This window comes from Hyaena hyaena, unplaced genomic scaffold (genome assembly GCF_003009895.1).
Source record: "Hyaena hyaena isolate Hyena2069 unplaced genomic scaffold, ASM300989v1 scaffold_892, whole genome shotgun sequence".
Taxonomy (NCBI): Eukaryota; Metazoa; Chordata; class Mammalia; order Carnivora; family Hyaenidae; genus Hyaena; species Hyaena hyaena.
The window spans coordinates 458913-485255 of NW_024081509.1; the positions used below are offsets into that span (position 1 = coordinate 458913).

The 26343-nt window shown below is 37.4% G+C and overlaps 1 protein-coding gene across 1 annotated transcript in view; it reads right to left on the reverse strand.

The window, feature by feature from the left end:
• HERC2 (HECT and RLD domain containing E3 ubiquitin protein ligase 2) overlaps positions 1-26343 on the reverse strand; it is a 288041-nt gene that overhangs the window by 228112 nt on the left and 33586 nt on the right. The window contains exons 4-6 of the mRNA XM_039220244.1: positions 16041-16178; positions 2838-2944; positions 2674-2699 (exon numbers count right to left, since the gene is read on the reverse strand). Of these exons, the coding sequence (XP_039076175.1) occupies positions 2674-2699; positions 2838-2944; positions 16041-16178 (271 nt within the window). The remainder of the gene's footprint in view (positions 1-2673; positions 2700-2837; positions 2945-16040; positions 16179-26343) is intronic.

Here is a 26343-nt window from a genome sequence, read left to right on the forward strand (position 1 = left end):
GAGGGAGGGAGGGAGGGAGGGAGGGAGGGAAGGAAGGAAAGAAGGGAGAGAGAGAGAGGAAAGGAGAGAGGGAGGGAAGGAGGGAGGGAGGGAGGGAGGGAGAGAGAGAGAAAAGTGCCCAACATATGTGACTCATGAAAGGTAATGCATTTATTGGAATATTTCAGGGAAAGATAAAGTAACTGCAGGTGACCCTTACAGAATACAGTTTTAAATTACACAGGTCCACTTATACACACAGTTTTTCAATAAATATATCAGAAAACTTTTTGGAGATTTGCAACAATTAAGAAAAAACTTATAGACAAATCACAAAGCCTAGAAATATCAAAAAAATTAATGTTAGGTATGTCACGAATGCATAAAATATATGTAGCTACTAGTTTATTTTATCAACATAAAATATTATACAAACATTATATTAATATTATACAAACAAATGATATAAAAATTTATCAACACACACACACACAAATTTTTACAGTCCCTACATGGTGCCATTCACAGCCAAAAGAAATGTAAACAAACCTCAAGTGTTATGCATACCCACTTAAAATGCCAAAAGATGTTAATCATCTCCACATGAGCAGTTCATCTCTCTAGTAAACTGCGTATTGCAGTTAAAAGTGATCTCTAGTAGTTTTCTTGCATACTTTCTTTGTGTTTAGTGCAATACCGTAAACCTTGACTAACACCATAGGATCCATACATACTGCCACTTACGATGCTGAAAGTGCTCCCAAGAAGCAGAGAAAAGTCATGACATTACAAGAAAAGGTTGAAATGTTGATATGTACCATAGATTGAGGTCTGCAGCTGTGGTTGCCTGCCATTTCAAGATAAATGAATCCAGCAGAGAAACCAATGTTGAAAAAAAGAAAAGGAAATTCATGAAGCTGACACAGCAGCTACACTACTAGCAAACACAAAAATCTTGCACTTTCTGCATAATAACTTTTATTTAGTACTGAAAATGTAGCTTTTATGTGGGTGCAGGATTGCTATAGAAAGGCATACCTGCAGAGACTTTAATGTGACTTGAGAAAAAGCGAAGTCATTATATGACAACTTAAAGCAAAAAGAAGGTGAAGATCAAAATCTGGAGAATTTAATGCCAGTAAATGATGGTTTGGTAATTTTAAAAAGAAGTTTGGCTTAAAAGATGTCAAAATAACAGAAGAAGCAGCTTCTGCTAACCAAGAGGAAGCAAACAAGTTCCCAGATACCATTCAGAATGTCACTGAAGAGAAATGATATCTGTCTAAACAGGTTTTTAATGCAGATGTAAGTGTTCTATTCTGGAAAAAAGGAAAATACCACAAACACCATTTATTACTAAGGAATAGAACTGAGCACCAGGACTTGAGGTAAGAAGAGATAGACAAATATAGTCAGGTCTATGATCAGGACTGCCCTTATCTATAAAGCTGCTAATCCCCAAGCCTTGAAAGGCAAGGTAAACACCAGCTGCCAATCTTCTGGTTGTCCAACAAGAAGGCTTGGACAAGAACGCTTTTTCTGGATGGGTTCTATCAATGCTTTGTCCCTGATGTCAGAAAGTACCTCATCAGTACCGGACTGCCTTTTAAAGTTCTTTTGATATTGAACGATGCCCCTGGCCATGTAGAACCCTTAAGTTTAACAGGGAAGGTGTCATCAAAGTGATCTACTTGCTCCCAAACACAACGCCTCTAATTTAGCCTCTAGATCAGGGAGTTATAAGGATCTTTAAGGCTAGGGGTGCCTGGGTGGCTTAGTCAGTTAAGCGTCCGACTTTCGCTTAGGTCATGATCTCGCGGTTCGTGGGTTCGAGCCCCGAGTCGGGCTCTGTGCTGACTGCCAGCTCAGAGCCTGGAGCCTGTTTCAGTCTGTGACTCCCTCTCTCTCTGACCCTCCCCTGCTCACGCTGTCTCTCCCTCTCTCTCTCCTAGAAATAAATAAAACATTAAAAAAAAAAAAAGAATCTTTAAGGCTCATTACACACAGTACTCTCTGGAAGGGATCACTAACACAATGGAAGAGAATCCTGATAAGACATTGTTAAAGTCTGGGAGGATTACACCACTGAAGATGCCATTGTTGTTATAGAAAAAGCTATAAAAAACCATCAAGCTTGAAACAAATCTCTTGCTGTAGAGAATTATGTCCATATGTTGTGCATGACTTCATGGGATTTCTGACAGAACCAATCAAGGAAATCATGAAAGAGATTGTGGATATGGCAAAAAGGTGAGGAGTAAAGGGTTTCAAGATATGGATCCCGGAGAAATTCAAGAGGTAACAGACACCACACCAGAGGAATTAACAGAAGACAATGTGATGGAGATAAGTGCTTCTGAACCAGTGCAAGCAAGACAATAAAGAAGATGTAGAAGTAATGCCAGAAATAAAAAAAGTGACATTGGACAACCTGGCAGAGGGTTCCAAGTATTCAAGACAGCTTTGACTTCTTTTACAACTTGGACCCTTTTATGATATAGGTAATGAAACTAAAGCAAACAGGAGAAGAAGGACTGGTACCATGTAGAAACATTTTCAGAGAAATGAAAAGTTAAAAAAGTCTGAAATTACAATGGATTTCCATAAAGTTACATTGAGTGTGCCTGCCTCTCCTGCCTCTCCTTCTACCTCCTCCACTTCTGCCTCCGCCACCTTTGAGGCAGACAGACCAACCTCTCCTCTTCTTCCTTCTCCTCAGCCTACACAACATTAGGACAATAATGAAGACCTTTATGATAATTCACTTCCAATTAATGAATAACAATCATGCCATAAAGTTAATAAACTTATCTGATGTGTATGTGTGTGTGTGTCGTGTGAAAATTTAATAACTGTACAGCAAGAACTGTATAAGACATTTTTGTGTCACCATCATCATCTTCATCTAACAATTCAACATTTAGAACACTGTGTGCAAGATTTATATGGAAGTGGATAGCTTTCCCTTATAGAGGAATAAAATAAGTGATATTTAATATAAAATTAATAATGTGTTCGTTTCCTTGCTGTTTTATGACTTTCCTTTCAAAGAAAGGACTTTCCTTTCAAAGAAAGGAAATTTCAAAGAATTACATTATTGTATAGTATGCCCCTTTCTGTCTCTCACTTTCGTAATTGGAGAAAGCATGTCTCAGCCTACCATCACAGGTAAGTTGTTCTTTCAAAACTTTGTACAATGTTTCCAATACTGCATTATGAATATGACTGTAATACTGTATGCTATAAAATCTTATACCAGTCCATTCATTAGTGTATAGGCTAGGCAATCATGAAGGAATCGTAACAATTACTGTAGACTACCATAAAGCAGTCACATTGCTGCTTCTTAATTATGGATGTGTGAATCATACCTGTAAATAAACAGGAATTCCGTTTTCACATTATCTTTTCATTTTTAATATCTAGCATTTATAATATGCATATCTAGTGTATATCTTATAAGACAATATTGAAATATTACTGACAATTTATCTTTTTTTTTTTTTTTAAATGTTTTATTTATTTCTAGGAGAGAGAGAGAGAGACAGCGTGAGCAGGGGAGGGTCAGAGAGAGAGGGAGTCACAGACTGAAACAGGCTCCAGTCTCTGAGCTGGCAGTCAGCACAGAGCCCGACGCGGGGCTCGAACCCACGAACCGCGAGATCATGACCTAAGTGAAAGTCGGACGCTTAACCGACTAAGCCACCCAGGCGCCCCAAAATATTACTGACAATTTATCTTGAAAACAGACAATGTAAACTTATAGCATCAATACACTACAGTCCCACAAATGTATTTTCTTTTTCTGGTGATTTTCTTAATAACATTCTCTTTTCCCTACCTTATTTTATTATAAAAATACAGTATAGGATACATATAAAAATACGTGTTAATTGACTGTTTATGTTACCGGTTCCAGTAAACAGTAGGTTATTAATAGTTAAGTTTCGGGGAAATCAAAAGCTATATGCAGACTTCTGACTAGATGGGGATTAGTGCTCCAATCCCCACATTGTTCAAAGACTGACTGTAGTAAAATGTATGATAGGTAAATGGTATTTCAAGTATACTGTTCTATTACATATGTTTGAATTTTCCACAATTAAGGAGTTTTTAAGTACCTAAAAGACAATTACATGAATGAAAATAATTCAAAGGATTCTGGTCTCCAAATTAAACATCAGGCTGCCTTAAGTTGAACAGTAAATTAAGTTGCCTTCTGCAAATTCCGTATACCAGTAAAGCTTCCAGCAGTGGCAAGGGCAGGGAGTATCCTGTGTATGTTGTCTCTAATAATTATGAGCCATGAGGCCACTACTTCATCAGCCTGGCAGCTTCAGATCCTGGGAGACAACAGCCACATTCCTACTAAATTTCTCTGTTGGCCTCTGGGACAACATCAAGTAGACTAACATTCACATTATAGGAGTCCCAGAAGAGAAAGAAAAGGGGGCAGAAAACCTCTTTGAAAAAATAACAGTCGGGGACGCTCAATCGGTTAAGCATCCGACTTCAGCTCAGGTCACGATCTCACGGTTCATGAGTTCAAGCCCTGCATCAGGCTCTGTGCTGACAGCTAGCTCAGAGCCTGGAATCTGTTTCAAAAAAAGAAAAAATAACATCCAAATACTTTCCTAATCTAATAAAGGAATAGACATCAAGATCCAGGAAGCCCAGAGAATTCCCAATAAGAGAACTCAAAGAAACCCACAGTAAAAGCACATCGTAATAAACTTAAATGCCTAAATTAAAAACAAAAGGAATATTAAAAGTAGCAAGAAAAAAACAACTTGTTACATATAAGGAATCCCCAGAAGACATTCCACCAGAAATTTTTCAGGCCAGAAGAGACTGGCATGATATATTCAAAGTACTCAAAGAAAATAACTTCCAACCAAAAATACTCTACCCAACAAAGTTATCATGTAGAACTGAAAAAGAGATAAGAGTTTTCCAGACAAGGAAAAGCTAAAGAAATTCAGCACTACTAACCCCTTACAAAAAAATGTTAAAGGGACTTCTTTAAGCTGAAAAGAAAGGGAACTAATGAGTAACAAGAAAATATATGAAACAACAAATCTCACAGGAAATAGAAATATTATATAGTAAAGGTAAATGAATAATCACTTATAAACATGGTATAATGGTTAAAAGACAAAATTAGTAAAAAGAACTATAACTACAATAATTAAGAGATACACAATACAGCCAAAGGAGGGGGCAAGATGTCGGAGAAGTAGGGAGGTCCGTACATTGCACTCGCCCCCATATCTCACAGGAAAAGATCTGAAGCCATAGGAAAACTTAGAGAACCCAAGAGATTGGGAGAAAAACGACGCAGAATCCACTGAGAAAGCCTTCTAATGGCTACCTTGAGAAACAAGCCAAAGTACAGATGGTGGAGAGTCCCAATATCACTACGAGTAGGAAAATAAAATAACCAAGGTCTAAACAAGAGAGACCAAGAGATACCATTCAAAAAACACTCTCCGAAGGATAGGCCCTGGACAGTCAAAGAGTTTTCTTGGGGACAACAGCACTCACAGGTGCAGAGAGCATAACAAGTCTTTAAAACTAACAAGAGACAGAAAGCTAACTAAAATAATGAAACGAAAGACTCTCCTCCAAAGAAATTCCAAGAAGAATTGACAGCTAATGAACTGCTCAAAACAGATATGAGCAGCATAACTGAACAAGATTTTAGAACAATAATCATAAAATTAATATCTGGGCTTGAAAAAACCATAGGGGACATCAAAGAAACTATGGCTAGGAGCAACACGGAGAATAAAAATAGGCACGATGAATTAATAAATGCAATAAATTAGATACATAATAAATTAGAGGCCTCCATTAGAAGACACCGTTATAGAAGAAGAGGAAACTGAGAAAAAAAGAGACAAACGGATCAAGGAACATGAAATAAGAGTTCGAGAGCTCAGCGATACAGTCAAACGCACAATATCCGTATCATAGGAATCCCAGAAGAGGAAGAGAGAGGGAAAGGTGCTGAAGGAGTCCTGGAATAAATTATAGCACAGAACTTCCCCAACCTGGGGAAGGAAGTAAACGTTGAATACAAGAGGCACAGTGAACTCCCTTCAGAAGGAAGATGAATCGATCTTCGGCACAGCATATCATAGTAAAATCGCAATATATAAGGACAAAGAGAGAATTTTGAAAGCAGTTAGGGAGAAAAGGGCTCTAACATACAAAGGGAGACCTATCAGAGTGGTGACAGACCCATCTACTGAAACTTGGCAGGCCAGAAAGGAATGGCAGGAGATCTTCAATGCAATGAACAGAAAAACTGTGCAGCCAAGAATCCTCTATCCAGCAAGCCTGTCATTCAAAATAGAAGGAGAGATAAAAGGATTTCCAAATAAACAGAAATTGAAAGAATCTGTCAACACTAAGACAGACCTACAAGAAATCCTGAGGGGGATGCTCTAAAGGAAATGTTGCAAGGAACAAAGATACCAGAGACAACACCACAAGCATGAACCCCACAAAGGACACAAAGACTCTAAACCCACATATTTAAAAAATAACACTGAATGTAAATGGGCTGAATGCTCCAATCAAAAGACACAGGGTAGCAGAATGGATAAAAAAACAAAATCCACCTATATGCTGTCTATAAGAAACTCATCTTAGACTGGAAGATACCTTCAGATTAAAAGTAAGGGGATGGAGAAATATATATCATGCTACGGAAAGTCAAAAGAAAGCTGAAGTAGCTATACTTCTATCGGACAAACTGGACTTTAAATTAAAGACAATAACAAGAGATGAAGAAGGGCACTACATAATAATTACAGGGTCCATCCATCAGGAAGAACTAACAATCATAAATGTCTATGCGCCGAATATGGAAGTACCATAATCTTTAAAACAATTAATCACAAACAGAAACAATCATATACATAAGAATGTGCTAATAGGAGGGGACTTTAATACTCTGCTTACAGCAATGGATAGGTCAAACCACACAGAAAATCACTAAAGAAATAATGCACTTGAAAGACACATTGGACCAGATGGATCTGACAGATACACTTAAAACTCTACATCCTGAGGTCAGGGAATTTACTTTCTTCTCAAGTGCGCATGGCACATTCTCCAAGATAGATCACATACTGGGACATACAGCAGCCCTCAATAAATATAAAAGAATTGAGATCATACCCTGCACACTCTCAGATCATAATGCTTTGAAACTTGAAATCAATCACAGGAAGAAGTCTCGAAAAACTCCAAAAACATGGAGGTTAAAGAACACCCTACTAAAGAACGAATGGGCCAAACATGCAACAAGAGAAGAAATTTAAAAATATATGGAAACAAATGAAAATAAAAGCACAACAACCCAAACTCTATGGGATGCGGCAAAGGCAGTCCTAAGAGGAAAGTACATTGCTCTCCAGGCCTATTTCAAGAGATTGGAAAATGCACAAGTCCACAATCTAGCAGCTCAGCTAAAGGAACTAGAGGCAGAGCAACAAGAACGCCCTAAACCCAGCAGAAGAAGAGAAACAGTAAAAATCAGAGCTGCAATAAACAACATAGAGACCAAAGAAACAATTGAACAAATCAATGAAACCAAGAGTTGGTTTTCCGAAAAAATAAACAAAATGGACAAACCTCTAGCCAGGCTTCTCAAAAAGAAAAGAGAGACTAAATAGACAAAATCATGAAAGAAAATGGACTTATTACAACCAACTCCTCAGAAATACAAGCAATTATCAGGGAATACTATGAAAAATTATATGCCAACAAATTGGACAACTTAGAAGAAATGGACAAATTCTTAAACACACACTCAATATCAAAATTCACACGGGAAGAGATAGGAAATCTGAATAGACCCATAACTAGTGAAGAAATCGAATCAGTGATCAAAAATCTCCCAACAGAGTCCTGGACCTGATGGCTTCCCTGGGGAATTCTACCAGCTGTTTAAAATAGAATTAATCCCAATTCTTCTCAAGCTATTCCAAAAAAATAGAAATCGAAGGAAAACTTCCGGACTCATTTTATGAAGCCAGCATCACTCTGATTCCCAAGCCAGACAGAGATCCAGCAAAAAGAGAACTACAGGCCAATATCCTTGATGAATACGGATGCAAAAATCCTCAACAAGATCCTTGGAAATCAAATCCATAGCACATAAAAAGAATTATCCACCAAGATCAAGTAGGATTCATTCTTGGGTTACAGGGCTGGTTCAACATTCGCAAATCAATCAATGTAATCCATCATATCAACAAAAGAAAAGGTAAAAACCATATGACCCTGTCGATAGATGCAGAAAAAGCATTTGACAAAATACAGCATTCCTTCTTAATAAAAACTCTAGAGAAAGTAGGGATAGAAGGAACCTACTTAAACATCATAAAAGCCATCTGTGAGAAGCCTTCAGCTAAGATCATCCTCAACGGGGAAAAACTGAGAGCTTTCCCCCTGAGATCAGGAACATGACAGGGATGTCCACTCTCACCACCGCTGTTTAACATAGTGCTGGAAGTCCTAGCATTGGCCATCAGACAACAAAAGGAAATCAAAGGTATCGGAATTGGCAAAGAGGAAGTCAAAATTTCACTCTTCGCAGACGACATGATACTCTACATAGAAAACCCGAAAGACTCCACCAGAAGCCTACTAGAACTGATCCAAGAATTCAGCCAAGATGCAGGGTACAAAATCAACGTACAGAAATCGGTTGCATTTTTATACACCAATAATGAAGCAACAGAAAGAGAAATCAAGAAACTGATCCCATTCACAATTGCACAAAAAACCATAAAATACCTCGGAATAAACCTAACCAAGGATACAAGAGATCTGTATGATGAAAACTATAGAAAACTTATGAAGGAAATTGAAGAAGACACAAAGAAATGGAAAAACATTCCATGCTCATGGATAGGAAGAATAAATATAGTTAAGATGTCATTACTACCTAAAGCACTCTACACATTCAATGCAATTCCAATCAAAATTGCACCAGCATACTTCTCAAAACTAGAACAAACTATCCAAAAATTTGTATGGAACCACAAAAGACCCCGAATAGCCAAAGTAATACTGAAAAATAAAACCAAAACGGGAGGTATCACCATCCCAGACTTCAGCCTCTACTACAAAGCTGTCATCCTCAAGACAGTATGGTATTGGCACAAAAACAGACACATAGACCAATGGAACAGAATTGAGAACTCAGAAGTGGACCCAAAAGTATACAGCCAACTGATCTTTGACAAAGCAGGAAAGAATATCCAATGGAAAAAAGACAGCCTTTTTAACAGATGGTGTTGGGAGAACTGGACAGCAACATGCAGAAGAATGAAACTAGATCATTTTCTCACACCATGCACAAAAATCAACTCAAAATGGATAAAGGACCTGAACGTGAGACAGGAAACTATCAACACCCTAGAGGAGAAAGCAGGAAACAACCTCCTTGACCTCCACCGCAGCAACTTCTTACTTGACACATCCCCAAAAGCAAGGGAATCAAGAGCAAAAATAAACTGTTGGGACCTCATCAAGATTAAAAGCTTCTGCACAGCCAAGGAAACAACCCAGAAAATTAATAGGCAACCAACGGAATGGGAAAAGATAGTTGCAAATGACATATCAGATAAAGGGTTAATATCCAGAATCTATAAGGAACTCACCAAACTCCACGCCCGAAAAACAAACAACCCAGTGAAGAAATGGGCAGAAGATATGAACAGACACTTCTCCAAAGAGGACATCCAGATGGCCAACAGACACATGAAACGATGCTCAGCATCCCTCCTCATCAGGGAAATACAAATCAAAACCACACTGAGATACCACCTCACGCCAGTCAGAGTGGCTAAAATGAGCAAATCAGAGAACTCTAGATGCTGGCGAGGATGTGGAGAAACGGGCACCCTCCTACACTGTTGGTGGGAATGTAAACTGGTACAGCCCCTCTGGAAAACAGTGTGGAGGTTCCTCAGGAAACTAACAATAGAACTCCCCTATGACCCAGCAATAGCACTGCTAGGAATTTACCCAAGGGATACAGAAATGCTGATGCATAGGAGCACATGTACCCCAATGTTCATAGCAGCACTCTCAACAATAGCCAAAACATGGAAAGAGCCTAAATGTCCATCAACGGACGAATGGATCAAGAAGATGTGGTTTATCTATACCATGGAATACTACATGGCAATGAGAAACAATGAAATCTGGCCGTGTGTAGCAACATGGATGGACCTTGAGGGTGTTATGCTGAGCGAAATAAGTCAGGCAGAGAAGGACAAATATCATATGTTTGCACGTATAGGAGGATTAGGAGGAGCTTAATGGAGGACCACGGGGGGGAAGGGGGGAAATGGTGGGGGAAAGGGATAGAGGCAAACCATGAGAAACTCTTGAATGATGAGAACAAACTGAGGACTCATGGGTGTGGGGGTGGAGGGGGGATGGGCATGGAGGAGGGCACTTGTGGGGATGAGCACTGGGTGTTATATGGAAACGAACTTGACAATAAACTATTTGTAAAATTAATAAAGAAAGAAAGAAAGAAAAAAGAAAAAAATTTTAATTAAAAAATAAAACGTATCCAAACACCCCCCCCAAAAAAGATTAAAGCTCTCAAAGACAGAATGTAACTCAAGATAATAAAAGCCATGTATGATAAGCCCACAGCTAACACTGACTTAACAGTGAAAAGCTAGAAGTTTTCTTCAAAAATCAGGAACAAGACAAGGATGCCACTTCCATTCAAGATAGTATTAGATATTCTAGCTAGAGCATTCAGGCAAGAAAAAGAAATAAAGGCATCTAAATTGGAAAGAAAAAACTAAAACTGTCACTATTTGCAAATGACATGGTATTTTACAGAGAAAACTTTTTTCTTTAATATCTGCGAAAGAGAGAGAGACACAGTGTGAGCAGGAGAAGGCCAGGGAGAGAGGGAGAATCTGAAGCAAGCTCCAGGATCTGAGCTAGCTGTCAGCACAGAGCCCAACGCAGGGCTCGAACCCACGAACCATGATATCATGATCTGAGCCGAAGTCGGACAGCTTAACCACTGAGCCAACCAGGCACCCTCAGAGAAAACTCTTAAGACCACCAAAAAAACCTGTCACAGCTCACAAGCAAATTCAGTGAAGTAAATAAAAAAAGCAATACACAAAAATCTGATGCATTTCTATAAATAATGAACTATCAAAAAATCAAGAAAATAATCTCATTTATAATTGCATCAAGAATAAAATACCTAAGAATAACTTTAACAAAGGAGGTCAAAGACCTGTACACTGAAAAGTAGAAGACACAGATGAAAGAAATTGAAGATGACACAAATAAATGGAAAGCTAATACATGCTCATGAACTGGATATATTAATATCGTTAAAATGTCCACACAACTGAAAGCAAATCTACAAATTCAAAATCCCTCTCAAAATATTGATGACACTTTTCACAGAAATAGAATGGTCCTGATATTTGTATGGAACCACAAAAGACCAAATAGCCAAAGCAATCTTGAGAAAAAAGAACAAAACTAGAGGCACCACATTCCCTAATTTCAAACTTATTACTGTTACAGTAATCAAAACAATCTGGTATTGACATAAAAATAGACATACAGATCAATGGAACAGATCAGAGAGCCCAGAAATAAACCTATGCTCAATCAATTTACAACAAAGGAGCTGGGAAAATTCAATGGGGAAAGGACAGTTTCTTCAATAAATGGTGTTGGTCATACTGGACAGGGACAAGCAAAAGAATGAAACTGGACCACTATCTTATACCACACACACAAAATAACTCAAAATAGATTAAAAGGTTGAACTAAGATCTGAAATCATAAAAATGCTAGAATTCAACACTTCCAATAAGCTCCCTGACATAGACCTTGGTAATAATTTTATTAATCCGGCACCAAAAGCAAAAATAAATGGGACTATAGCACACTAAATCTGCATAGCAAAGGAAACTAACAACAAAATGAAAAGGCAACCTACCAACTGGGTGTAAATATTTGCAAAAAATATATATGGTAACAGATAAGGTGTTAATATCCAAAATATATTTTAAAAAACTCATACAACTCAATTTCAAAAAACCAATCTAATTAAAAATGAGAAGAGGATTTGAATATAATTTTCCAAAGAAGACATACAGATGGACAACAGGTATATGAAAAGGTACTCAACAACATTTATCAAATAAATGTAAGTAACAACTATAAATCAATATAACCTCACCTCTATTAGAATGGCTAATATCAAAAAAACAAAAATAACAAGTGCTGGTTAAGATGTAGAAAAAAAGGCAACACTGTGCACTATTGTTGGGAATGTAAATTGGTGCAGCTACTATGGAAAACAATAAGGAGGTTTCTCAAAAAATCAAAAACAGAATCACCACGTGATTCAGTAATTCCACTTCTTGGTATTCAAATGAAGAAAACAAAAACACTAATTTGTAAAGATATATGTACCCCCATATTAAGCATTATTTACAACAGCCAAAAAATAGAAATAACCTAAATGTCCACTGATGGGTAATGGGTAAAGAAAATGTGGTGTATATACACACTGTAATATTTTTCAGACACAAAAAAGGAAATACTACCATTTGTAACATCATAGACTATGAAAGCATTATGCTAAGTGAAATAAGTCAGACATAAAAAGATGGACTTTGAAGGCATTATGCTAAGTGAAACAAGTCAGACATAAAAAGATAAATACTAGATGATTTCATTTGTATGTGGAACCTAAAAACAAAACAAACAAAAGAAGCTCAAGGGTACAGAGAACAGATTAGTGGTTGCTTGAGTCAAGGGGGTAGGGTGGTTGAAGGAGTAGGCAAAATGGATGAGGGGATCTAAAGGTACAAATTTTCAGTTATAACATGAGTAAGTCCTGGGGGTGTAATGTTGAACATAGTAACTATAGATAATAATATGTTTTACATGTTTGAAAGTTGCTAGGAGAGTGGATCTTAAAGATTCTCATCACAGAAATTTTTTTTTTTTTTTAATTTTAATGTTTATTTATTTTTGAGAGAGAGATAGAGCACAAGCAAGGGAGGGGCAGAGAGAGAGGGAGACACAGAATTCATCACAGAAAGGTTTTAAATAATATATGGTGACTGATCATTCTGCTATATACATAAATATCATATCAAGATATTGTACACCTGAAACTAACATAATGTTACATATCTATTACACCTCATCTTAAAAAAAGAAAAAAAAAAGGGCAGTCACAGGGACCTGTGGGAATACAACAAAAGATCTAACATTTTTCTTGTTGAATTTCGGGTGGTTAAAGAACGGGGTGGGATTGAAAAAGTATTCTAAGAAGTTAAGGCTGAAAACTTCCCACATCAGCAAGAAGAAAAGTTACAAATCCAAGAAGATGAGTAAATTCCAAACAGTATGTGCCCAAAGAAATCTACACTCAGATACATCATAATTAAACTAAAGACAAAGAAAATATTGTAAAACCAGCCAGAGAAAAACACCTTGACTATGGTGGAATAACAACAGCAAATTTTTCATCAAAAACCACTGAGGCCACCTGAAAGCAACAAAATATTTTTTAAATGATGAAAAAAAAAAAAAAAGGAATCATTAACACAGAATCCTAAATACAACAAAAACACCTTTAGGAATGAAAGGAAAATAAAATACTCTCAGATGAACGAAAACTAAGAATATCTGTCATCGGTAGACCCACACTAAAAGAATGGCTAAAGGAAGTTCTCTAAATAGAATGGAAACAATAAAAAGAAAGTTTTGGTGCTCAGGAAGGAAGAACACTGTAAGTAATACATGGGTAAATACAATAGAATTTTCTTCATCTCTTGATTTTTCTAACTTATGTCTGAAGCTTCAACCAAAAATTATAATATTACCAAATGTGGTTATAAATACATGCAACAGAAATATTTAAAGCAATAATATAAACAGAAAAGGATAAAGGGAAGGTTTCTGTATATCAATCAAATGGGTTAAATGACACAACCAGGAAACTGTCTTTATGCATATATAATGTATTAACCACACAAACCACTAAAAAGGCTACACAAAAAAAAAGAATAAAAAAGTGGGAAGAACCAGTCTATCTGATTTCAAAACTTACTCTTAGCTATAGTAATGAAAAGCATGGTATGGGCAGAGAGATACACATATGGATTAGTAGAACAGAATAGAGAATCCAGAAATAGACCACACAGGTATACCCAACTAACTCTTAACAAATGTGCAAAACTAATTCAATAGAAAAAAAGTTAGCCTTTTCAAAAAAAAAATGGTGTTGGAGCAATAATCTATAAGCAAAAAAAATAATAAAATTAAAAAATTAAAAAAATTTAAAACCTCACATTGTACACAAAATTTAACTCAAATGAAAAAGGAACATACATGAAAAACATAAAACTATAAAACTTTTAGGAAAAAAACCACAAAAATCTTCAGGTTCAAGGACTAGGCAAAGAAGAGAAGGAAGGGGAGAAGAAGAGGAAGAAGAAAAAGAGCAAAATCCATACTGAACTTTAACAAAATTTTGAAACTTTTGCTGTTTCAAAAGACAGTTAAAAGGGTGAAAAGATAAGCTATGAACTGAGAGAAGTTATTTGCAAACCATATATAATACAAAGGACTCATATCTGGAATATATACAGAACTCTAAAAACACCACGATAGAAAGAAAAAAAAAATCTAACATGAATAGGTATTCTACTGAAGAAGAGATACACAGATGTTAAACAGCCACAGGATACTGCAAATTAAAACCACAATGAGACACCACACCACACACAAATGACAACACCAAATGATGGTGAGGACACAGAGAAACAGGATCACTCATATGTTGCTGGAAATGAAATGGTGTAGCCAGTATGGAAAAGTTTGCCAGGTTCTCAAAAAATTAAACACAGAATTACTACATGATCCAGCGGTTCCATTCCTGAGTACATACATAAATAACTGAAAGCAGAATTTCTGTATATTTACTCTCATAGAAGCATTATTCACAATAACTACAAGGTGGAAGCAACATAAATGCCAATCTGTGGATGAAAGGATAAATAAAATGTGATATATACATACACTGGATTACTATTCAACCTTTAAAAGGAGGGAATTTCTCACACATACTACAACATGGATGAACCTTGAAGACATTATGCTAAATAATGACATAAGCCAGACATAAAAGAACAAATACTCTATGATTCCACTTATACAAAGTCGAATTATGTTTCCAGGAGCTGAGGGTAGGGAAGAAACAGGAGTTACCATTTAATAAATACAAAGTTTCATTGTTTGGGAATATGAAAAGTTTCTGGAAATGGATGGTGGTGATGTTTACAAATCATCATGAGCATGTGTAATGTCACTGAACTGTATACTTAAAAATGGGTGAAATGGTCAAATTGTATGTTATGTAGAGTTTACCATAATATAAAAAATTTTTAAGTTAAATTTTTAAGAATTCCATAACCGTGGGCAACAGGGTGGCTTAGTCAGTTAAGCATATGACTTTGACTCAGGTCAGGATCTCAAAGTCCATGAGTTCAAGCCACATTGGGCTCTGTGCTGATAGCTGAGAGCCTGGAGCCTGCTTCAGATTCTGTGTCTCCCTCTCATTCTGCCCTTTCCTTCCTCCCACCCTCCCTCCCTCCTCTCTCTCTCTCTCTCTCTCACACACACACAAATAAACATTAAAAAAAAAATTAAAAAGAATTCCATAACTGGGATGCCTGGATGCTCAGTCAGTTGAGCATCCAACTCTTGATTTCGACTCAGGCCATGATCCCAGGGTCATGGGATCGAGCCCCACATCAGACTGTGTGCTGAGCATGAAACCTGCTTAAGATTCTTTCTCTCTATCCCTCTGCCCCTCTCCCTCACACTCTGTCTCTCTCTTTGTAAAATAAATTCTAAAAAAAGAATTCCATTACCAAAAAACAAATCCATGTACGGTATCCAGAAAATAAATGCCAGATCAAGCTTTCCAAAGTACCAGAATCTCAGAAGTTCATAATACATACCTGGTTGCTTGCCCCATACCCAGCTCTCTAGGATTGATTTGGCCCTATATGCAGGTGCAGGAGTTTCTTCTTCATCTTTTTTCTCTTTGTCATTCAGATCTTCTTTCTTTGTTCCACTCTGAGTATCAACACCATCATCTGAAAAATTAAAAATTAAAAAATATCTACAAATTTCTTTTCAAAATGTAGCATCCACTGTCAGTCTCTTTGCAAATGTCCTTCCCAGAAATGGAAAGTCTGTTACAACATACATCATTAGCTGAAAGTTTGAGGATTAAAAGAAAATTATATAAATCATCACCATAAAAGGTATAGTGTGATTTATGAAGTAATGAATGTCCCAATAACCCTTTTAATTAAGAAATCAATATGTCACTCAAATCTTCTTTGAAGCATGTCTTCTAAAATATTTCATCAATTCTCTACTTCATTTCACAAGTAAGAAACTTGATCCTTTTTTAAAAAATTTCCTTAAATAACCTCAGCACCCAACTTGGGGCTCAAACTAATGACCCTAAGATCAACGGTTGTGTGTTCTCTCCACTGAGCCAGCCCGGTGCCTCCCAGAAACTTAGCTCTGGTATCACCGAACTGAATTTCACCTGAACTCCTTTTATCCAATGATCCCTAAATGCTGCATCCAAAAGAAGGAAGGATGTGTAATGGGAGCATGATTCAAAAATCATTTTTAACTCTACATATTGCCCTACTCCACCAACTGAGAACCACTGCTATACAGGACCACCACTGGTGACAGAGTATAATTCAGGAGCTTTGGGACTGAAAAGTTGAAAACCATGACTTTAGACCATGACAATTTAGGCTTCAGTCAAGAACAAATGTCATGAAATTCCTTACAGAAATAAAGACAGAACTCACCTAACCTTGAAGTATAAATGTGTCCTATCCTAGAAGGCCAATACTAAATAAATTATTTTCCATATAACGTAATTAGAAATATACATGCAAAGCTGCGAAAGATTATATCATTACAAACAGTAAGGAGTATCTAAAAATAACTAAAACCAACAAGTGACAAATATTCAAGAAACTCCTGTATTCTGTAAGAAAAATATCAGATATCAAACAGAAGAAATCCCAAACGACTAATACTATGAAGAGTTACTCAAACTCATGTTTATAAAAATATAAACTAAAACAATAAAATACTACTTTACATTCACCAAATTGACAATTGTTCATAAGCTAAAATATAAGCTCCAAGGCAGGATTTTTTTTCCCTTTTCATCTGGTACTTGGTTATCACAAGTACCTAGAACATATTTGTAAAAAAATAAAATAAAATAAAAATTAAAATAAAGTTATGAAAAACAAGTTAAAAAAAACAAGTCCCTAGAACAATGCATGCCAGGAAGTAAGGCTTCGATGATATGTTGGATAGTTAAACAATGTTAAGTATCAGTGGAAATGTGGAGTTGGAGGCACAGCTGGCCAAAGGGTGGACAGATGTTCTTTATAATATGTACATTTTTATACACTGCAAATGTAAAATCACATAGCACCTCTAAATTAAGTACTACGTGTTTGCTTAAATCACAGGAAAAGTCGGTTCACAGCCCTCAGTGTATATCAGAAGCACAGGGTGAGGGGTATGCATACACATACGTATATACACACACACACACATATATCTTTGATACCATGCCTGAGTCTGTCACCTGAGATTCTGATTCAGCTGGTCTGGAGAAGGACCTGGGCACGAGTAGCATTTTTAAGTTCCTAAGTATTTCTAATATTCAGCCAGTATGAAGGATCACTGGCACAGGAGATATAATTTTATTAATTCAATGTAAATCCAACTGACCAAACAACATGGTAGGTTTTTCGTGTTTTTTTTTTTTTTTTTTTTTTTGCTTTTTAATATAATGTATTGTCAAATTGGCTAACACAGAGTATGTACAGTGTGCTCCTGGTTTTGGGTATAGATTCCCATGGTTCACCACTTACATAGAACACCCAGGGCTCATCCCAACAAGTGCCCTCCTCAATGCCCATCACCCATTTTCCCCTTCTTCCATCTCCCCCATTAAAACCTCAGTTTGTTCTCTGTATTTAAGAATCTTTCATGGTTTGCCTCCCTTCCTCTCTGTTTGTAACTGTTTTTCCCCCTTTCCTTCCCCCATGGTCTTCTGTTAAGTTTCTTAAGTTCCACATATGAGTGAAAACATATCTGTCTTTCTCTGACTGACTTATTTCACTCAGCATAATACCTTCCAGTTCCATCCACACTGCTGCAAATGGCATGATTTCATTCTTTTTCATTGCCAAGTAGCATTCCATTGTCTATAAACCACATCTTCTTGATCCACTTGTCAGCTGATGGACATTTAGGCTCTTTCCATAATTTGGTTATTTCTGAAAGCACTGCTATAAATATTAGGGTACAAATGCCCTTATGAATCAGCACTCCTGTATCCTTTAGATAAATTCCTAGTAGTGCTATTTCTGGGTCATAGGATAGTTCTATTTTTAATTTTTAATTTTTTGAGGAACCTCCACAGTTTTCCAGAGCGGCCCATCGGTCTGCATTTCCACCAACAGTGTAAGAGGGTGCCCATTTCTCCACATCTTCACCAGCATCTGTTGTTTTCTGAGTTGTTCATTTTAGCAACTCTGACTGGTGTGAAGTGGTATCTCAGTGTGGTTTTGATTTGTATTTCCCTGATGATGATATTGAGCATCATTTCATGTGTTTGTTGGCCATCTGGATGTCTTCTTTGGAAAAGTGTCTATTCATGTCTTCTGCCTTCTTCTTCACTGGATTATTTGTTTTTTGGGCAACAATGGTAGTTTTGGATTCCACAGCCACTCTTTATGTAACAAACTAAGGACACACAGAATAAAACTTTTTTTCAAAAAAATAAGACAAGTGAGAGGAAAGGTCAAATAACTTTGGCACTTGTATCTTTTACAAGTTACTGTCTTTTTGCTGTCAACTGAATAACACAGTAATTGTTACTGATTTTTTTAATTAAGAACAGGAGCTTGCTAATTTTTTTTTTTTTTTTTTTTTGCACAAGTATGAGAGAAGTGTCCTGAAATGAAAACCTGGTTCTCCAAATTCAATTCTTTATTAACAGTTAGGCATAAGATCAGTCCACATCTCTAACCTTCAGTTCTGCTATCGTGAAAGCTCAGAAGCCTACCTGTGTGACAGAGGAACACCAATATCTGCATAGAAGACTTGGCCCCAGCTCTCATGTGTCACTCCATTTGCTTCTCACCAGGCACAGACAAAATAACCTTACTAGATATCTAGACCCCAACCCCATGGAGACTAACTAGCATTCTGCAGAGGAAGAGGCAGGTCACCAGAACCCCAAATCTTTCTTGTAACAACTCAGAAGATCATCACTATGAGTTATTGGACAAAAACAGAAAATGCCAAAATACTGAGAAAATTTGGAGAGGGAAAGAGAGACAAACACAGAGAGAGAATGAGAGGCTCACATAGGAAGAAAAGGCAAGATTGAAGCAGAGGATGGTTTCAAAGCATTAACCTCTGGGCTGTGGGTCCTGTAACTGGTCCACTGCACCCACGAATCCACTGCCCATTCCTCTGTCACAACAAAGATCCTGATCCCCAAGTTTGTAGAGAAAACATCCACAGCAGCAGCGGCACAGCAAAGGGGTGAATTCGAGGTCAGTATACGTCAGAGTCCTAAACTCTATAAAGCAACCAGTACCATGGGGAAGGCCCCTAGCCCTGACAATACTGACTGAAGCTTTTGGGAGGGGAAAAAAATTAAATTGAAACAAAGGTCCACAATTTAACCCAACTGGAACCCCAGTGTTTACTGAAAGAACTTATACAACAAAAAGATAAATGAGCTTTTGTGACTATGATACAGGCTGTTGTTTTACTCATACTTTGCTGTATTGATTAAACTTGTTTACAGTGAGCATTAACATTCCATTAATTTAAAAAATGTGTAGGGATGCCTGGGTGGCTCAGTCACTTAAGCATCTGACTCTTGATCTCGGCTCAGGCCATGATCTCACAATTCGTGGGGTTGAGCCCCGTGTCTGGCTCTGCACTGACAGCATGAAGTCTGCTTGGAATTCTCTCTCTCTTCTCTCTCTCTGCCCCTCCTATGCTTGTGCACATGATCTCACTCTCAAAAATAAAACTTTAAAAAATTATTAAAAATGTCTAAATCTACTTTTCATTTTTTAATTTAAATTTTAGTTAACATACAATGAAATATTGGTTTCAGGAGAATTCAGTGATTCATCACTTACATACAACACCCAGTACTCATCACAACAAGAGCCCTCTTTAATACCCATCACTCATCTAGCACAACTTCCACCTACTTCCCTCCATCAACCCTAAGGTTTCTATCATTAAGAGTCTCTGGTTTGATATATTTGCATGTATAGGTGGATTAGGAAGAAGTTAACAGAGGACCATGGGGGAGAAGAAGGGGAAAAATACTTTCTGAGAGGGAGGGAGACAAACCATGAGAGACTCTTGAATGCTGAGAACTGAGGGCTGATAGGGGTGGGGGTGGTCGGAAGGGGGGTGATGGGCATAGAGGAGGGCACTTGTTGGGATGAGCACTGGGTGTTATATGGAAACCAACTTGACAATAAATTATGAAAGAAAATAAAAAGAGTCTCTGGTTTGTTTCCCTCTCTTCTCTTTTCCTCCCAACTTCCATGTGTTCATCTGCTTTGTTTCTTAAATTCCACTTGAAAGAAATCATATGGTATTTGTCTTTCTCTGATTGACTTATTTCACTCAGCATAATACATTCTAGCTCCATATACATTGTTTCAAATAGCAACACTTCCTTCTTTTGATGAAACACACTCCATCTTCCCTATCCATTCATCAGTCAGTGGACATTTGGGCTCTTCCCATAGTTTGGCTATTGCTGATAAAACTGCTATAAACACTGGGATGCATGTACCCCTCCAAATTTGTATTTTTGTATCCTTCAGGTAAATACCAAATAGTTCAACTGCTAGATTAGAGGGCAGTTCTATTTTCAGTTTCTTGAGGAACCTCACATACTGTTCTCCAAAGTGGCTGTACCAGTTTTCATTCCCACCAACAGTGTAAGAGGGATCCCCTTTCTCCACATCCTCGCCAACATCTGTTGTTTCTTGTGTTGTTAATTTTAGCCGTTGACAGATGGGAGGTTATATCTCATCATGGTTTTGGTTTGTATTTCCCTGAACATGAGTGATGCTGAGCATCTTTTCATGCATCTGTTAGCCATTGGGATGTCTTCTTTGGAAAAGTGTCTATTCATTCTTCTACTCATTTCTTAACTGGGTTGTTTGTTTCTTGGGTGCTGAGTATGATCAATTCTTTATAGATTTTAGATACTAACCCATTATCAATATGTCATTTGCAAATATCTTCTCCCATTCTGTAGGCTGCCTTTTAGTTTTGTTGATTACTTCCTTTACGGTGGAGAAGCTTTTTATCTTGATGAACTCCCAATAGTTCATGTTTGCTTCTGTTTCCCTTGCCTCTGGTGCTGTGTCTAAAAGAAGTTGCTCTGGTCAAGGTCAAAGAGGTTGCTGCCTGTTTTCTCCTCTAGGATTCTGATGATTTCCTGTCTCACATTTAGGTCTTTCATCCATTTTGAGTTTATTTTTCTGTAAGGTGTAAGAAAGTCATCCAGGTTCATTTTTCTGCATGTCACCATCCAGTTTTCCCAGTACCATTTGTTGAAGAGACTTTTTTTTCCCACTGAATATTCTTTCCTGTTTTGTCAAAGATGAGTTGACCATATAGTTGTGGGTCCATTTCTGGGTTTTCTATTCTGTTCCACTGATCTGTGTCTGTGTTTGTGCCAGCACCATATTATCTTGATGACTACAGTTTTGTAACATAGCTTGAAATCCAGAATCATGATGCGTGCAGTTTTGTTTTTCTTTTTCAGAATTGCTTTCGCTATTCCAGGTCTTTTGTGGTTCCATACAAATTACAGGGTTGTTTGTTTTAGCTCTTCAAAGAATGCTGGTGGTATTTTGAGGGGGACTGCATTAAATATGTAGACTGTTTTGGGTAATATGGATATTTTAACAATGTTTGTTCTTCCAATCCATGAGAATGGAATGCTTTTTCATTTTTTTTTGTGTCTTCTTCAATTTCTTTCATAAGTTTTCTATGGTTTTCAGAGTACAGATCATTTACCTCTTTAGTTAGGTTTATTCCCAGGTATCTTACTGGTTTTGGTGCAATTATAAATGGGACTGATTCCTCATTTTCTTTTTCTGCTGCTTCATTATGGGTGTATAGAAGTGCAACAGATTTCTGCACATTGATTTTACAGCCTACAACTTTGCTGAATTCAATAATTTGTTCTAGCAACTGTTTGGTAGAGTCTTCAGGTTTTCTACATAGAGTATCATGTCATCTGCAAATTAGAAAGTTTGACTTCTTATTTGCTTATCTGTATGGCCTTTCTTCCTTTTGTTATCTGATTGTTTAGGTTAAGACTTCCAGTACTATGTTAAATAGTAAAGGCGAGAGTGGGCATCTTTGTCTTGTTCCTGACCACTGGGGAAAGGCTCTCAGTTTCTCCCTACTGAGGATATTAGCTGCGAGTCTTTCACATATGGCCTTTATGATGTTGAGGTTGTTTCATCTATCCCTACTTTGTTGAGGGTTTCTATCAAGAATGTATTTCATCAAATGCTTTTTCTGCATCTACTGACAGTACCATATGGTACTTATCCTTTATTTTAGGAATGTGGTATACAAATATTGAACCAGCCTTGCAGCCCAGGAATAAATCCCACATAATCATGATGAATAACTCTTTTAATGTACTGTTGAATTCTATTTACTAGTATCTTGTTGAGAATTTTTTCATATGTTACAGGTTCTGAATTAACTTTAGTTATCTGCTAAATTGTACCAATTGGCAAACCTTCATGGATTGTAAACAATACTGGGGCTCAAATTACATTTATATCTGGAGATCCCACTAAATGTAAACAAAGTCCTCCTATAATCTTAGGAAAATTACTACATATAATATAGAGGACGATAGGCATACCTTGTCTTAACCATCAGAACGAGTGTCTTGCCGGGACGCCTAGGTGGCTCAGTAGGTTAAGCATCTGATTTCAGCTCAGGTCATGATCTTGCAGTCTGTGAGTCCAAGCCCCACATCAGGCTCTGTGCTGACAGCTCAGAGCCTGGAGCCTGTTTCAGATTCTATGTCTCTCCCTCTCTCTGCCCCTTCCATGCTCATGTTTTGTCTCTCTCTGCTCTCAATAATAAACATTTTTTTTAAATGTTAAGAACTATTGTCTTGCCTAAATTCCCCCTGGTCATAGCAACCACTGCCCTAAAATATCCCACTGTGGACATAGATGTTCTGACACAATGAGTAATTAATTAAAATTAAGTATTTAGCAATTATAAATTGGCTTAATATGGGACCTGTTATGCAATGAACTTTTGTCCCCCAAAAAGATGTTTTAGTTCTAATCTCCAGTACCTATGAATGTGACCTTATTTGCAAATACGATCTTTGCAGATGACTAAGTTAGGATGAAGCCATTAGAAGGGCACTTGGGTGGCTCAGTTGGTTAAGTGTACAACTCTTGATTTAGGCTGAGGTCATGATCTCACTGTTTGTGGGTTCAAGCCGGACAGTGCACTAGCAGCGCAGAATCTGCTTGGGATTCTCTCTCTCCCACTCTGTCTGTCCCTTCCCTGTGCTCATTCCTCTTCTCTCTCTCTCTCAAAATTTTAATGATGAAATCATTAGGGTAGGCCCTAATCCACTATGACTGGTATCCTCACAAAAAGAAGAAATTTGAACACAGAACACAAATACACAGAAGAAAAACAATGTGAAGACACAAGGAGAACAATGCCATCTAGAAGCCAAGGAGAGAGGCTTGGAAGACCTTTCTCTCTTAGCCCTTAAAAGGATATAACCCTGCTGACACCTTGATTTCAGATTTGTAGACTCAAGAACTGTGAGACAATACACTTTTTTTTTTTAAGCTTCCTAATTTGTAGTATTCTGTTACAGCAGCCCTAAGAAATTAATTACAAATACTCCTCCTTCACACGCTTGGAGACCTTTTCACTAAAGAAGCTTTAGGAACTTACTTGCAGGCCCCCTGGAGTCTCTGAAACACCTGTAATAACATGTTGCCCATGGGCGTCAGATGCAAGAAAGTGCCCTTTCTAGCACTACACTATACATCATTAGAGTAGAAACTGCTTGCCATATATTAAGCCTTCCTGGAAATAGAGGCTCCCAAAGGCCCTCAGCCTGTGACCCTCCACACTCATCTCCCCACTATGCTTTGGGCCATGGAAGCAACTTCTCTACAAGTTTGACACAGCTATAACATGGAACCAAACCTAAGCCCTCTTGCCCACTTGTACAACAGGGTGGTCTCCCCTTTCTCAGTCCCTTGTCTAATGCCACAATGCTGAAAGTCACCCCTCTCCCAGACTCTACGGCTACTGGGCAAGCCCCTAGATCAAATGACTGAACAGAACTGGGAATTCACACACTTTATGAACAGCATCTCCACCATAATATGTGATGGAGCTCAATGGAATGCTGCTGCTTTCATCCTTTAGCAAGGTGTCCCTAAGAAAGGATGGGACCCAAAGGTCAGTACAATTAGCAAATCTTCTGACAGTGTTTTAGCACTGGACTTTCTAACCAACAAATGGCCCCATATGCACATTTTTACAAACCTTTGAGCCATAGCCTTAGTGTTGATTTTTTGGAGTAAAAACTCCACGAATCTCTTGCCTCACAGACATCCAAAATATAAATCAAGGTGGGGCACCTGGGTGGCTCAGTCAGTTAAGTGTCTGACTTCGGCTTAGGTCATGAACTCAAGATTAGTGAGTATGATCCCTGCATTGGGCTCTGTGCTGAGAGCTCAGAGCCTGGGGCCTGCTTCAGATTCTGTGTCTCCCTCTCTCTCTCTTCCTCCTCCACTTGCTCTCTCTCTCTCTCTCTCTCTCTCTCTCAAAAATAAGTAAAGATTAAAAAATAAAGGAAGAAAACTTCAAAATATAAATCAAGGCCACAATATGAGGCCTATCTTGTCTTATCCTTGTAAGGACAAGGACTGTTACTCCTTATACCCCTCTGGAGTCCAAAGAACTCATTCCACTTCTCAGAATACACTATGCTGGGCTCCTAAAGAAGACATTCAATGACACTTCCACCTTCCCTAGAGGGGGAGTCATCCAGTTTACTTGAGAGGCACAATAGACTCCTCAGAGAACTTTTAAGTTACTCACAATGTAGCAAATGGAATTTTTGTCATCACTGCCACAGGCAATGATTAACCTAAATGAATGGCTTCCTGGGGACATATACTTCCCACACCAATACCACCAAGGTCATTTAATAAACTATATTTCCATAAGAGAGGATACCTGTAAAGTTTTGACATCTATTTCACCATGTGGTCCTCTCCCTCCCCTCCAGGTCAAATATCAACTCACTTCCTAGGAAGCACTTTCCTCCCCACCCCCAAAAGTCTCAGTCATCACCAAGATTTAAACTGATATCATGACATCAAAAGGTCAATTATGGTATAAGGCTGAAATTAAGGTTCTACATGTGTAAAGTGCTGAAACAGAACAACTGTTAACTAGAATTCTACATATAGCAAATATATCTATCATATTCAAATGAAGAAAAACTAAGAGAATTTTACATTAGCAGACCTATTTTAATAGAATTGCTAAAAAGATCTTAAGAACAAGGGAAACAATAGTAGAGGGGAATTTGGGACATCAGGAATAAAGAATGAGCAATAGCAGTGGTATATATAACAGTAAATAAATTATTCTTCTCTTAGATTTCTTTATGTTCATTTGAAGACTGAAAGCAAAAATTTCAATATTGTCCAATAAGGTTTTCAAAGCATGTGGATGTAATATATAAATAATACAACTATAACATAAAGGGAGAAGAATAAAAATACCTATAGGTGGTAACGTTTCTACATTCAATTAAAGTGGTAAAATACTGATTCTAAATAAACTGAAATGTTTAAGTACACATTCTATAATCCCTTATAGCAACCATTAAAAAACTATAAACAAATTCACTCTAAATCACAATAAGTAAATTGAAACAGAACACTAAAAAACTATTCAAATACCCTAAAAGAGAGGCAGGTAAGGTAAACACGAACAAAAAGCAGAAAACAAGTAAAAAACAACAATAAAATGATATTCTTAAACCCAAACATACCATTAATTATACTAAATATAAATAGTCTAAAACACAAATTAAAAGACAAATGTCAATGAGTTTTT